General features: G+C 37.0%; 1 protein-coding gene across 6 annotated transcripts in view; it reads right to left on the bottom strand.

Moving 5' to 3' along the window:
• The window catches only part of LOC108701467 (disintegrin and metalloproteinase domain-containing protein 23), an 83,314-nt gene that overhangs the window by 55,942 nt on the left and 13,978 nt on the right, over positions 1-13,394 (bottom strand). For all 6 annotated transcript variants that reach the window (XM_041576238.1, XM_041576237.1, XM_041576235.1 and 3 more), the window contains exon 3: positions 8,555-8,631. In XM_041576238.1, the coding sequence (XP_041432172.1) occupies positions 8,555-8,631 (77 nt within the window). The remainder of the gene's footprint in view (positions 1-8,554; positions 8,632-13,394) is intronic.

Raw genomic sequence — 13,394 nt, 5'->3', positions numbered from 1 at the left:
AACGCAACACCACATACAATACCACATTTCTCACCCACTTAATTCGATCTTGCCCACTCCCACACCTTGTGTATTACTCCCTTCCCTTTAGACTGTATGCCTATGCATAGGGCCTTCCTCAACTTTTTGTACCTGTTTTGATTGTGATGGTTGTTACTCCATATGTTCTATGTATGTAATTCATGTGATGTAGTTGTATAATCACATTTACTTTACAGTGCTACGCAATATGTTGGCGCTATATAAATACATGTTAATAATAATAATAATATTATTTTATATTCTGGATGAGATCACTTTGGGGCAGATTCACTAAAGGGTGAATTGTTGCCAGCGAATACTTCGCCATACTTCACGCCAAAAAAATTTGTTACCACTAGGCTAATTCACAAAAATGGGAAGTTGCGTCCTGGGCGCCGAACGCTAGTGACTTTTCACTAGCGTTACTTCAGCAGTGCAAGTGTTTCAAAGCAAAATTACACTAGCGATCGTTCTGCCTAGCGAAACTTTGTTAGTCCTCTTACTCTTAGGTCAATTTGAATAGGGTGGGTACATTAAATCCGTATGGACGTCTTTATTAGAGATGTTGGTGGAAATGCTTGAAGTGGCCACTTTTTATTATAGATGTCCACCTGAATAAAGACAAAAGAGATCCTCTAATGTCCTACACACGAGCCCACCCTAAAATGAATGTTCCATGCCCCTCAAATGTCTGGGGAAAACTGTTAACCCAAAAAAGTTTAACAGTTAGGACTTTGGCAGGCAATCTCTCTTAAAAAAAAGGTCAAGTCGCCAGCGTTTTTACAACTTTAATGCATTTCCAGCAGACAGAATTTGATGTCACTGACATAAGATTGAGGAAGATGTAGCTTAATTTTAGCAATTCGCCTGGTCAGAGGTGGAGACGTCAACTCTGGCTAAAGAGGTAACGATCAGTAAAATTAGCACTTTACTGAATTTGCGGAGTAATGACCATTTGCCAGAGTGAAAGTTCGCCTGGTGATAGAGTGCGAATGAACGCCATTGATGGTCCAGTTCGCTAGCAAATTGTCGTCTACACCTGTTAGTAAATTGGCGATGTTCTTGTGAATGGGATTTCTGGAAAAATGTGGCTAGCATTAGCCACTTTGCCCTTTAGTGAAACTCCCCCATGATCTGACCTTTTTATTTCAGATTCCATACAGGTTCAGTTGGTAAAAAGGGGTGTAGAATTCGGTGATTTACCTGAACATTTTCTGTAGGTTGGCCTAGATTTAAAAAGGTTTCTTCTCAGATTTTTAGAGTATTACACCACTGAGGCAAAGGCATGCTTTTATTTCTGTATTCATATTTGAACTCTCAAAATGATTGTCAGGAAATGCCTGGAATGTAACCTGCTTGTTGATCTGTACCTGCACTAAACTCTGAGGGGCAGACTTATTAAGGGTCAAAGGATTTTATTTTTTTTTTGGTCAAAACTCTCAAATTCTAATTGTGAATTATCCAAACATGATTTGAGTTTTAATTTGAATTTTGGGATTTATCATACTCTGGCCCTTTAAGAACTCTAATTCGACTATTTGCCACCTTAAACTTGCCGAATTGCTGTATAAGTCAATGGGAGAGGTCCAGGGATAAATTTGGTGATATTTGCAGCCTTAGTTTTTATATTTTGATTAGAGTTTTTCCAATTCGAATCTAATTCAATACGAGTTTTTGGGTCGACTTAATTTGTCCGAGCTGAGAAAATTTGATTTTATTAATAGATTTCAATTGGTCGAATTTTGAGTTTATGAGAGTTTTAAAAATTCTAAATTTGACCCTTGATAAATGTGCCCCCCGAGTTGGTGTGGGTTAGTTATCCTAATGGACTTATGCTACCTCTCTTTCTGCTGCTCTCTTGCCCCACGTAAATTAAACTTCAAGTGTTCCAATTTAGCAATTAAGTCCCTTTATAAACCTGTTGCAACTCCCAGTGGCAATCATTGAGCTCCCCAGTAAAATCTAGCATATTCTGGTGTATCCTTGCCTTGTTCTCAGTTTATTCCTGATTTGTCCTCACTCTGTTCCTGTACCCTGGTTCCCTGCCTGCTTTATTTGGATTTCTGTACTGACCTTGGCCAGCTCTCTAGACATTTCCACTGACTTCTGCCTGTCCCAAACTCGGCTTGTTTATAGGACCATGATGGGCGAATTTAATTGGCAGGCACGAATTTGCGGAAAAGTTCCGCGTTTCACCGCTGGCGAATAAATTAGAGAATCTGCAATTTAGACGCAGGTGACAGTTAACAGACGCCCATTGATTTTAATGGGCGCTGGCGTCAAAATTATGACTTTTGAATTGTCAACGGCATCAAAATCTGCATTTCGCGAAACAGGAAAGTAATAGGGGCAAGTAATAACTGCTGATCAAAGAAAATAATAGAGTTCTTCATCTTGCTGCAGATTAGGGCACAAGATTTATTGATTATAAATATTAAAAGTTAAAATGTTAGAGTGCAGGAAATTGTAACTCTAAATATTCATAAATATTAACATACCTGCCTTATGTATTATTTCATTAAAGATATGACCACCAGGTTGAAGTACATAATTAACACAAAGAACAGGTTAATGTAAGAAAAATAATAAACCTTTAAAGTGATGCTAAGACCATCTGCACAGGGATAGCAGAGGAACTGCCCCATGGACTTCATAAGATTAGATGAATTATTTTGCAAAACAGCAAAACACTAATGTTGTTACACTGGCAGCACAGAGATCTCCACCTGCTTGTACCATCTGCATGACCTGATGGCTTATTGCCTCTGCTCCCAGCATGAGTAACCTTCATGTTTCTCTGAGACAAGTTTTTTTTTAATATGGCAGGTCCATGTATGCTGTTTCTCACATCTAGAGATCAGTTCTTAAGAATAAATTAAGATTCTAATGTAACTATATAACTACCTCGTTTCCAAAATTAAAACTTTAAGCAGAAAAAAAAAATAACCAAGAGAAGAGACATGTTAATAATGGCTCTTTAGTAACCATAAATTTTATTTAAGACATACATATTTTTAATTATTCACTTTTTTTACCTGAAATTGAGAGCCTTTTTTTGTAAATTAGATTCTTTTCATTCTTTTTTTATTTTCTTCTAACAATTTTATATGACAGAACTACTATACAGTTTTTTGATAAAGCCTAAATCCACACTGTAACTTTAGTGCAATGCAGTTAGTTGTATTGAGTAGCAATCTGCATTCAGAATATTGGGTATACAGATAATCAGGTTAGGGATGGTTGGACAGGGAGCTGTTGGGATTTAATTGCATACATTGAAAGAGGTTATTCTAGTTACCTGCAATCTAGCAGCACTGAAACCAAAAATAAAGTTTCTGGTTAAACCCTCCCAGCAGAAACCCCAAGTGAGCACCTCAGCTCCCATGGAGGGTGTAGCTTCTAATCTGTGGGACTGATGTATTCCTGGCCCAGTGGTGTTATGGCCATTCCCTAGTCTAAAAAAAGGGAATGGATCCGATATTTCTTTCACTTCGTACTCCACTCAATGGTGGTGGTAGAAACTGCTGAGCAGCCTCAGACCCTAACGTAGACATCATAGTGAAAATCAGGTACACTGTGAATTATGGAGCATAAGAAGGAAGTTTGCTTTTGATTCTGACCAGTGTGCTCAGCATGCCCCCATTTCCATAGTGCTACATGTATATAAGATTCTTAACAAAGGTATGAAATTATGGTTGCCCAGTCCGTAAAATACCAGCCAAGGCCAGGGCTGGTATTAAAATTTTACAGGCAATAAATTTCCCAACAAATGTGTAATGACTTGTTGTTCTGCCTCCTCTCTGTCCCCAATCACCACTTCTGTCCCTTCTCCCTTGTCCCTCACCAAATCTTGGCCTGATCAGCCCTTTTCTACATAACTGCCCTGAACCTACAATGATCAATCTCCCCCCCCATCTGTGTGGCTAAAATATTTCTCTCAGAAATGCTATTTCCCATAGTGTTTTATTTTAAACAAACTATTAATTTTTGACTGATTTGCTTTTTCTTTGTAATAACAAGAAAATATAGTGTACTTAATTTTAACTAAACTAGCATCAATCCATGTTATACTGATATAAAGAAATCTGGTTGGGATTCTTTCGTCTTTAAGGAGGTTAGTTACTAAACTTTGAATGCCAAAAATCTGAAAAATTTGTGTTTTTTTAGTATAAAATCTATAGACTTGCCGAGGTTGCATATAAGTCAATGGGAGAAGTCCCAAAGATTTTTTGATCTGCGCTGGTTTTTGTGCAATAATTTGACGTTTTCGGGTTTTCAGGCGAAAGTCCAAAAAAAATCGGGTGGAAATTCTGAAGAATTCATAAAATTTGTAGCTTTCACATTTTTTTCAGATTTTTTTCCGGCAAACGAGAATTTTCGGGACAGTGTATTAATAAATAAACCGAAAAACCCTGTGCGGATTTGGTCTAAGTTTTTTTCAGAAAATATTTGAGATAAATTTGGAATTTCAGCCTTAATTCAGAAAACCCCAGGTCCTCAGCAGTTCAGATAATAGATCCCATACCTGTACATTATTTAATGATGCATGCCTGATCCTGCACACCAAGCACTATTGGAATATATCATATTACCTTACTTTAGCATTTTGTTGGCAGAGGTATTTTTGTGGTCATTAACATACAACTGAGAAAAAGATGGTTTTACTTAAAACATGTGCAACAAACTGTGCTAAACTATACAGGATAATGAGACATTTTTTACAGTATTTGCATTTTTTAACTCTCTTGCCAATCATTAAAGAACAGAATTTCTCAGACTCATCAATAAACAATTTTAAGACTTCTTGACCCATGACAATGCTGAGACAAAGGTAATGAGATCAAGCATTATTTTCTGCATATCATATTTATTTTTTTGTCTACGTCAACATTGTTACGTAACTATGCAAACCTGCTGAATTATATTTTTGCTGAAATGTAGTATTTTCCTAATGTGGTGTTTTTTTTTTTTATTTCAAATAATCTGAATCCAGATTCTTCTTTCAGTAATTACTCTTAGCCCTTCTGCATTTTGGTGTATCAGCACTGAAAATAACAGCTTGCATCTGAGTGCAGGTACACGGAGCAGAGTGGAAATCAGTTGAAAATGTGAGAGAAGTCGGTTTTAGGCCGAAATTGTCTCCACTCCATGTACCTGTACTCAGAGGCTGAGAGCAGTGGAGCCAATGCTCTTTGTATCCTTGGACTTAAAGGAGAAGAAACCCCTTTAGAAAAAAACCCTGCACCCCCCACCCCATGTAGACCCACCTCCTCCCAACAGACTAACTGCCCTTGCGGGGAAATGCCCCCTACTGTATACTTACCCCTCGTCGCAGATTCTGGCAGCGGACTTCACGGCATCCATCTTCCGGGTCCTCAGTAAGCTGACTGGGAGATCGCCAATCTCCACCAGTTTCGGAGCATGCGCAGTTGTTGAAAACCGGCAAATTGCTCCAACTGCGCATGTGCCGACATACCGATCTCCCAGGGGTAAGTATAAAGTATGGGGCATTTCCCCGGGGAGGCAGTTAGCCTGGGGGGGAGGGAGGGGGTATACGTGGGGTGGGGGTTAGGGTTTTTTCTACAGGGTTTCCTTCTCCTTTAAGAACATTTATTAAATGGCATGTATGTGCATTGCAGTGCTGCTAACTAATTAGTTTTTTGTGCCTTATCAATGGACATAAGTTTAGAAAAACATACACATCAACCCCCATAATAATGATCTGTGCACAGAATCCTTAAACTACTGTGCAATGGGGTGACTAGTTATCAGAGGGTTACCTGTCTGCATAGACAGCAGAGCAGATAGGCTCTACTACCCACTGAACAAGGCACAGGACAGTCAATCAGGGTGTTCTGAATTTAGGTTTCTATTCCTTCTACATACTGTATTTTAATACATTTACACAAAGGCAAACTACCAAAAGTTTTGATGTCTGGAGTGGTTACCAACTTCCTTATCTAAAAAAAAATGATACTAGGGGGTCATACAAGGCAGAACACAGTGTGTGTTTACTGTATTACCACAGGTCTCTGAGCTCCTTTTCTTGCTGCTTGCCCTTAAATATGGCAGACAGTAAGGACATGGCTCAGCTGTGCCTTCTAATGCTACGATCTGCATAGCACAGCTTAACCTGGGGCTTTTGTACCCCTTAGAGCTCTAGCACTTGCACCCTGGGGTAAAGGAAATATGAAAAAGAAGAGGCAGGTGCTTGCTGAAAAGAATCCCGGCCCAGTGCAGTATTCTGCTTTTAGGAGCACCAGCCCAAGAATAAAACAGAATAAAAGTGGGGAATAGAAGAGGAGGGTTTTGAATCTGATAACAGAAGAGAAAGAGAGAGGGGAAAGGATGGAAAGAATGAAATGCAGTGATAGAGCTGAACAAGAAATGAGACATTGTTAGTACAGACAAAAGGAGGAAGAGGGAGAGAAGATGAGAATAAAAATAGAAATGGGTGAGATACAGGAAAAAGAGAATTGGAAAAGTGGAAGAGAAAATAGGTGTCAGGAAGACAAAAAAAAACAACAAGCCAATGACAAAAAGAAGATTGCAGAAGAAAAAGATGACATATGAGAAAACAACAATATAGGAAAGGGAACAAAACAGAAGAGAAAAACAGAAGGTCTAAGAAAACAAAACAGAAACAGAATAGGAAGGGAGTAGATCACAAGATATTAAGAAAACAGATGGTGAGTTGACATCTACTGAAAATGTCTAAAATGCTGCCAACTACTCAAATACTGCATATCCTCTAGCCAAACCATATACATCTTGGAAACCAAGTTAATGACCCTACTGCAGCCTCTCTGTCCCAATGTACCAGCCTTACTCAGCCACAAATGCTATTTCACCCCCTGTGCAGAGTCAACTTCCCACCTTTCTTGTATCCTGTTTTGTTTGCCTGCCCAGTCCTGTATTTCTAACAGATATTTAATAAGTAATAATTCATGATTCGTCATTGCTATCAAGTGGCTTAATAAAATTAAGCTTTTTAATGCAAAATGAACCAGTAAGAAAATAGAAAAAAAATCAAGAAGAACAGAATAAAGTCCACAAACTACACACATTTTAGCTTCCTTATAGCCTATCAAGATATATAGAAACAACTGAACTTTAACCACTGCCTACCAGTTTATTAAATCTATGACAAGCTCAAACCATTTCATTTATTATTCAGTTTATGACAAATTTGTGAATTGTAATTATGCTTTTTTTAATTAGTAAACCTAGAGTAAAACCCATACACATTTATTACACCCTAAATGTAATTATATAATTATAGATGATTATAGATATGACAAATCTGTAATATATCACAATAACAGCAATGCAAAAAAATGCTTAATTTATTTGTGTATTAAAAATGTATATAACATATATGTGAGTGTTATCAATATACACAGCCATAAGATTGGTGTTGTTCCAAGCACTGCCTGTATATTTGCAGGGAGCAGCCAGATTGGATACGCAGGCAAGTTAGAATGGTATAAAAAGAAAGAATTATATATTCTGTATGTGCTTCTACTGCACAAAGCACAGATCTTGCTGACTCTGCACCTGCTCCTTCCACATTTTTGCTTCAATGTGTTCAAATATACACGAATCAGCAAAACTGGATATTTATCACTACAGCAGTTGTGCAATTGAGTTGTACCAAAAGTATTTTTATTTGAGAAAACAGAAGAAAATATTTTCCATCTTGCTATTACAAATCTCTAACATTTTACCTGTACAAAGACCCTCATTAGTTATATTTAGCAATACAAATCTTGGCTTTGATGAATTAAAAGGGCTTATTACAGCTTCCAAAATAACATGGTAGAGTTGGGTTCTTATTTTTATGGTGGGGTAATTGTAATAAAAATAGAATGATCAAGCACAATGATCAAGCACAAAAGGCAGGTGGTACTGCAATTGAAAATTCTTTATCAAAGATTTATCTGCAGCAAACATTACAATATATACAACTCAGTACATAATGACAATGTTCATCAAGACCATAAGGATACACAGCATACAAGAATAAAAGCAGATACTCTGAATGAGAGAATTACCCCAACGTTTTGGCAAGAACACCTTTGTCAAGGGGGTGATTCTTTACCTTTTTTTTGTTTAGTCAGCAAGTTATAAAACTGTTTTGCTAAACATATTTTATTAGAGCAAATGTACCTGCCTTTTTATAGAGTTTTTGCATCTGTTCTCCATTAATGAGCACTCTGGAATCCAAATTTATATATATAGCAGTACCTTATCTGGGGGTGTTATCTATTTATGGTATATGGGTGAAGTACATTCTATGCCCTGTAATAATAGTATTACTAATATGCATTGGAGGTTTTTAATGCTTGTATCGAAATTCCATTTGCCAAAATCGTAAGGACAGGAAAAGGTTCAGGATACTGAGCTGTTTATAACTTTTAAGAATCAATAAAAAGGAAGAAGTAGGCTATTCCAAGTTAAATGCAAAACTTTGCTTCCCAAGAATACATTACAATATGTCAGGGAACACGAAGAAAGAAAACCATACACTTACTTATTTAGTGTCAGATCAAGGATAAATGTAGAGCCAAAGGCCTCTATCTGGAAACTTGCCTGGGCAAGATGTACAGCCTGCAAACATAAAAGGACACAGATTAAATTTAACTTTGTTCCTCATGCCATGTGCAAAACTGATGCAATATGAAAGAGTGCAGAGTTTATTTCTGTTTTGTAGCTTTAAGTCGGATGTCACTGGTAGTATTTCTTGCCTATACTTCCGGTCTTGATTCTAATCAAATCAGAAATTTCACCCCAGAAATGCACGTTCGAGTATTTACAGGTTAAAACTGTCTGTCATGTTATAAGCTTGCAACTTAAAAAAATCATAAATGAACTTTTCGTATATTATTTAAGTGGCATGTTTTAGCCATAACAACATTCTATTGTATTTCTAAGAGTTTTCTTTCAGCATTAATTAGAACCCGATATGTTGAAAGTTGTATACCCTTTTTTAAAGCAAAGGATTCAAAACTATCAAATGGACTTGCTATAAACGCTTAAAACCAGGGTTATGAGCCCCACCCTAAAGGCCAAGCTAAGATTAGCCATTAAAGCAGTTACAGAGTGAGTATATAGTAATTTTTCATTTTTTTTAATATCACCCCAGTGAAAAAGACTCTGGAACAAAGAAAAACAGTTTTCTTGCACTTTGCAAAAATGTTTGGCCTGTGGGATTAACATTATTTGTTGTAGAAATCAATCAACCAACAGGGGAAAAATCGACTTATACTTCAACATTGTCTTCACTGCTGGGGATATTTCCATTATGAGAAATATCAACATTACAAACTGCAGGCTGAATATTGGTTTCCAGTAAAACATTAGGGCTCATTTATTTCCACAAGTGCAGTGAGCAAAGTGCAATTTTGAGTGCAAAGGCCGTGGTTTTACTGTGTCACTGTGGTTGCAGGGTGACAATGCAGTTTGGCACAATTGCTCCAGGCGCATTCTGTTTCAGATTGGTGCACCTATACAGAAGTGCAAGGAGCTTTAAAGTACCTTATAGTCTCAATCACCAGTGATGTTTTTCTGACCAGGTCAATCAACACTGAATTACCTTTTGAGAGTTTCAAGGTAATAGCTAGAAGAGCTGTAAAACCTGCGACCCTGGACAACTTTGTTAAAATCACTCCTTTTGGGCACACTGCAGCTATGCTTTTTCCCCAAATAACATGAATACATTTTTTTTCACTTCTACAAATAAAGGATTTCAAGATACCAGTATAAAACAGACTTTCTGCATGTGCATAGAAATAATGAGAGGATGGCTGTAGAAACAAGTTGGATATAAGTGCCCTGTTCCATATAAATGTGATTTGCTGCTGTCACTTTTATTACAGGCCCCTGTATTACTGCCAGAGTAACCACCCCCAGTAATATTACTCCTCTCCTAGCAACATGGCTTACGTCAGTTATTTAGTGCCTCATTTTATCACTTGCTCCGTGAGATTCCTCAGCACTCCCTTATTGAATTGATCCACAACAGGCCAATGACATATCAGATATATTATTCTGCACAGATTTACAATTCTCAACATCCAGTAACATTGAATGAGGCCCAGTTACAAATTTGTATGGCCATTTCGAGCACCCAGTGACATGAGTCTGTGACTAGTTCCATTGCTTTTGTCACACTGGAAACATTACTCAGCACTAGTGACATTGCTGAATTGTGCTGACTGCTCTCATTCATTTCCAACTAATTTGTGCAGCATTTCCTTTGCGGTAGTTGTGGTCTGCATGTGGGACATGTTGGAGATTTAACCCTGAACCTTCTGCCACCATCCATCAACAATCAGCACTCCATTAGTCAATTACTATATAGAACAAGGGCAGTCAGAACCAGGGAGAATACAGGAATACAGGGCGCAAACACAGAATACACAGTTATTATAACAGCAACAGACGACTTATATGAGGGTTCCATGATACAGTGCAGCACTAGTTAAGAACTCACTGTGTCCACCCCAGAAACATTGATATATGATATATGAATTATATAAATATATAAAGAATGAATTTGAACATTAAATAATTAAATTAAGGTTTTCCTATGATCAATCTATGATCATCTCCCATAGCCCTCTGATTATGTAATGATCCCCTTACACAAAACGAATAGGTGGGATATCCTGAGATCCGTGGGGTGGGACCTTGTGGACATAGCCATCAATAATATAGATATATTTGACTTTATTTACACAATTCACAGATAATATTATTGGGTATGCTGAACCTTAGATTAGGTGCAGCTAAAAAATTAAGGAATCACGAAATTCAGTAACAAGGAGTTAAAGAACTTAAATAAGATTCTGTATATGATGACAGAACTCATGTTGAAATTGTCCACAATGCAAATACAAAAGCTAGTTTTCTTGCATCCTAACCTAGATGAATAATAAATATTCAACGCAATATAACTGCAAACAGGTATGATTACAATATAGATGTTTCAGGTATAATTACAAATCAGATATTTCAATACCTGTCTTTTATTGTATACACACAAATTTATATTACAATGCTTTTTTATGGGGCATAAGTAAAACACAGTACTGTAGTAACTGATATGCTTTCATTATTTTAACTGTACTACACAAACATCTGATATAGAAATGGGGCAGGGCTCTTGAGAATGGAGAGGGTTTATTAGGCACATCAATGGCATAGCCAAAAACTGTAATGTCCTAATTTTCTATTGCTGGTGTTGGCAGGGTTGATTGGTTTTTACTGATTACTGAGTTGGCACAAAAGAGGGTCAAGACTACCACATTTTGCATTATTTATTATGCTGGAAAATAAAAAGGCCTGTCAGAATAATTTATCAAACTAACATACAACCTTATTACTAAAAGCATTGATTTTCCTGACAATTTTATCTACAGGAAGGTCACCCCAGCTCAGCCAGCTGAATGCAAAATGTATTTGACTCTTTAAAACAGAGCTGTCCTCATGTGAATTCTTTAGATTAATATGTTGGTGACCATTCTTTATCAGCATAGAACTGTCCTTTAAATTTCCATGAATCAAACATGCTTACTGACCTTTCATCCACAAGTATGACATTAATGTCATTATTGATGATTTTGTACATTTTTCCCTATATCTAATGATAGGTACATGGGATGATTCCTAAAAGACTAGGCATAAAGATAGACAGTGTTGCAGGGTGTAGTGCTACCTCTAGCTACTTTCATCAAAGAAAAGTTATTTGGGGCCAAACAGCTAAAAGGTGACAGAGATGATGGCAGTAGCAGACAGAATAAGGAGAGGATAGTAGGTTTGAATAGTGCAACACTAAAAATACGGAGGCATACAGAAACCCCAGTTGCCTGATACATTGGAAATTACATTACATACATTGGAATTTGGAGATATGTTCATTTGTCACCACTATATGTGATTTAGGCAGCATCTTTTCCATACAGTATAATGGGAAGTGATCATAGGAGGGCAGGGTATTTGGAATGATGCAAACTTTCTGCATGCCTTCAGCTTTACGATATAAGCCACCAAACACAGACCTGTGCATGTAATACCCTCTGACTGTATACATAAATAATAATTAGCCAAGAAGTAAGAGACAATGACAATATAGCAGCTTTGTTTTCCAACACAACAGTTTCCCCATCCACTCTATCACTATATTGCACTGACAGCCAACTACACAGAGCAATAAAGGGAAAATGATGGCCTGCTTCACGCCAGATAGAAGATGAATATATTCTGTGCTTTATGGATCTGTTGAACAGACAACTAGACATGGGGAAAGGGTTAATGTCCTTGTGCTTGGTATTTTCTCCAGCAAGTCCCGCTCTTCAGTTTTATCCTTTCTGGGTGACTGATTTTTCAGAATCACATAACATGCCATTGTACGGAATGCTTGTCTCCAGAATAAAAGCTGGAATGTTATGATGGTGCGATTAATGAAGCGAGCATTGAGACCTGCTTTAGACATGCTGATATTGTACAATTTCACAATTGTTGTCTCTAAACCAGAAATTAAAATAATAAAATATGAAGCTGCTTAAAGGAACAGTAACATCAAAAAATTAAAGTGCTTTTAAGTAATGAATAACTAATAAAGTGTTGCCATGCACTGGTAAAACTGAGGTGTTTGCTTCATAAATACTATTATAGTTTATATAAACAAGCTGCCGTGTAGCCATGGAGCAGATATTCAAGCACAGGACAAATAGTAGATAACAGATAAGCTATGTAGAATTGCATTGTATACTACAGAGCTTATCTGTTCTCTGCTGTGTATCTTGTGCCTTTTCTCCTTTTTCAGCTTTGAATGGCTGCCCCAGTGGCTACACAGCAGCATGTTTATATAAACTATAGTAGAGTTTCTGAAGCAAACACACCGGTTTTACCAGTGCAGGCCAACAGTGCATTATATTTTAATTAATTAATTAAATACACTTTCATTTGTTGGTGTTACTGTTCCTTTTAGAAAAATGTTCCTAAAAATAAATTAAGCGGATGAAAGGTGTTTTGGTCTTTCATAGCATACATTTCATAAACATTGTGATATGAATACATTTAGATATATGTAAGTAAAAATGAATTGTATTTGAATATCTTGGTAAAAACAGTACTCTACTGCTCAGTTGTATGGCAAGTGATCAGAGCATTTCCAAGATCAGCCAAAACATGTTTTATCAACACAATCTGTATATTTAAATAGATGCCAGCTCCTAGTCATCTGATTAACACATATTTAGTTATGGCTTCTTCAGTCTATTACAGTGCAAATTGACTGCAATGGGGCTGAGGCTAAACTGAATTAATTTAATTTTCTAGTTTACTAGTAGGAGGAGGAGACTGAACAA

The sequence above is a fragment of the Xenopus laevis genome, chromosome 9_10L (genome assembly GCF_017654675.1).
Source record: "Xenopus laevis strain J_2021 chromosome 9_10L, Xenopus_laevis_v10.1, whole genome shotgun sequence".
NCBI classification, from domain to species: Eukaryota; Metazoa; Chordata; class Amphibia; order Anura; family Pipidae; genus Xenopus; species Xenopus laevis.
The sequence above is the reverse complement of the archived record's forward strand: the minus strand, read 5'-3'. Positions and strand labels throughout refer to the sequence as shown.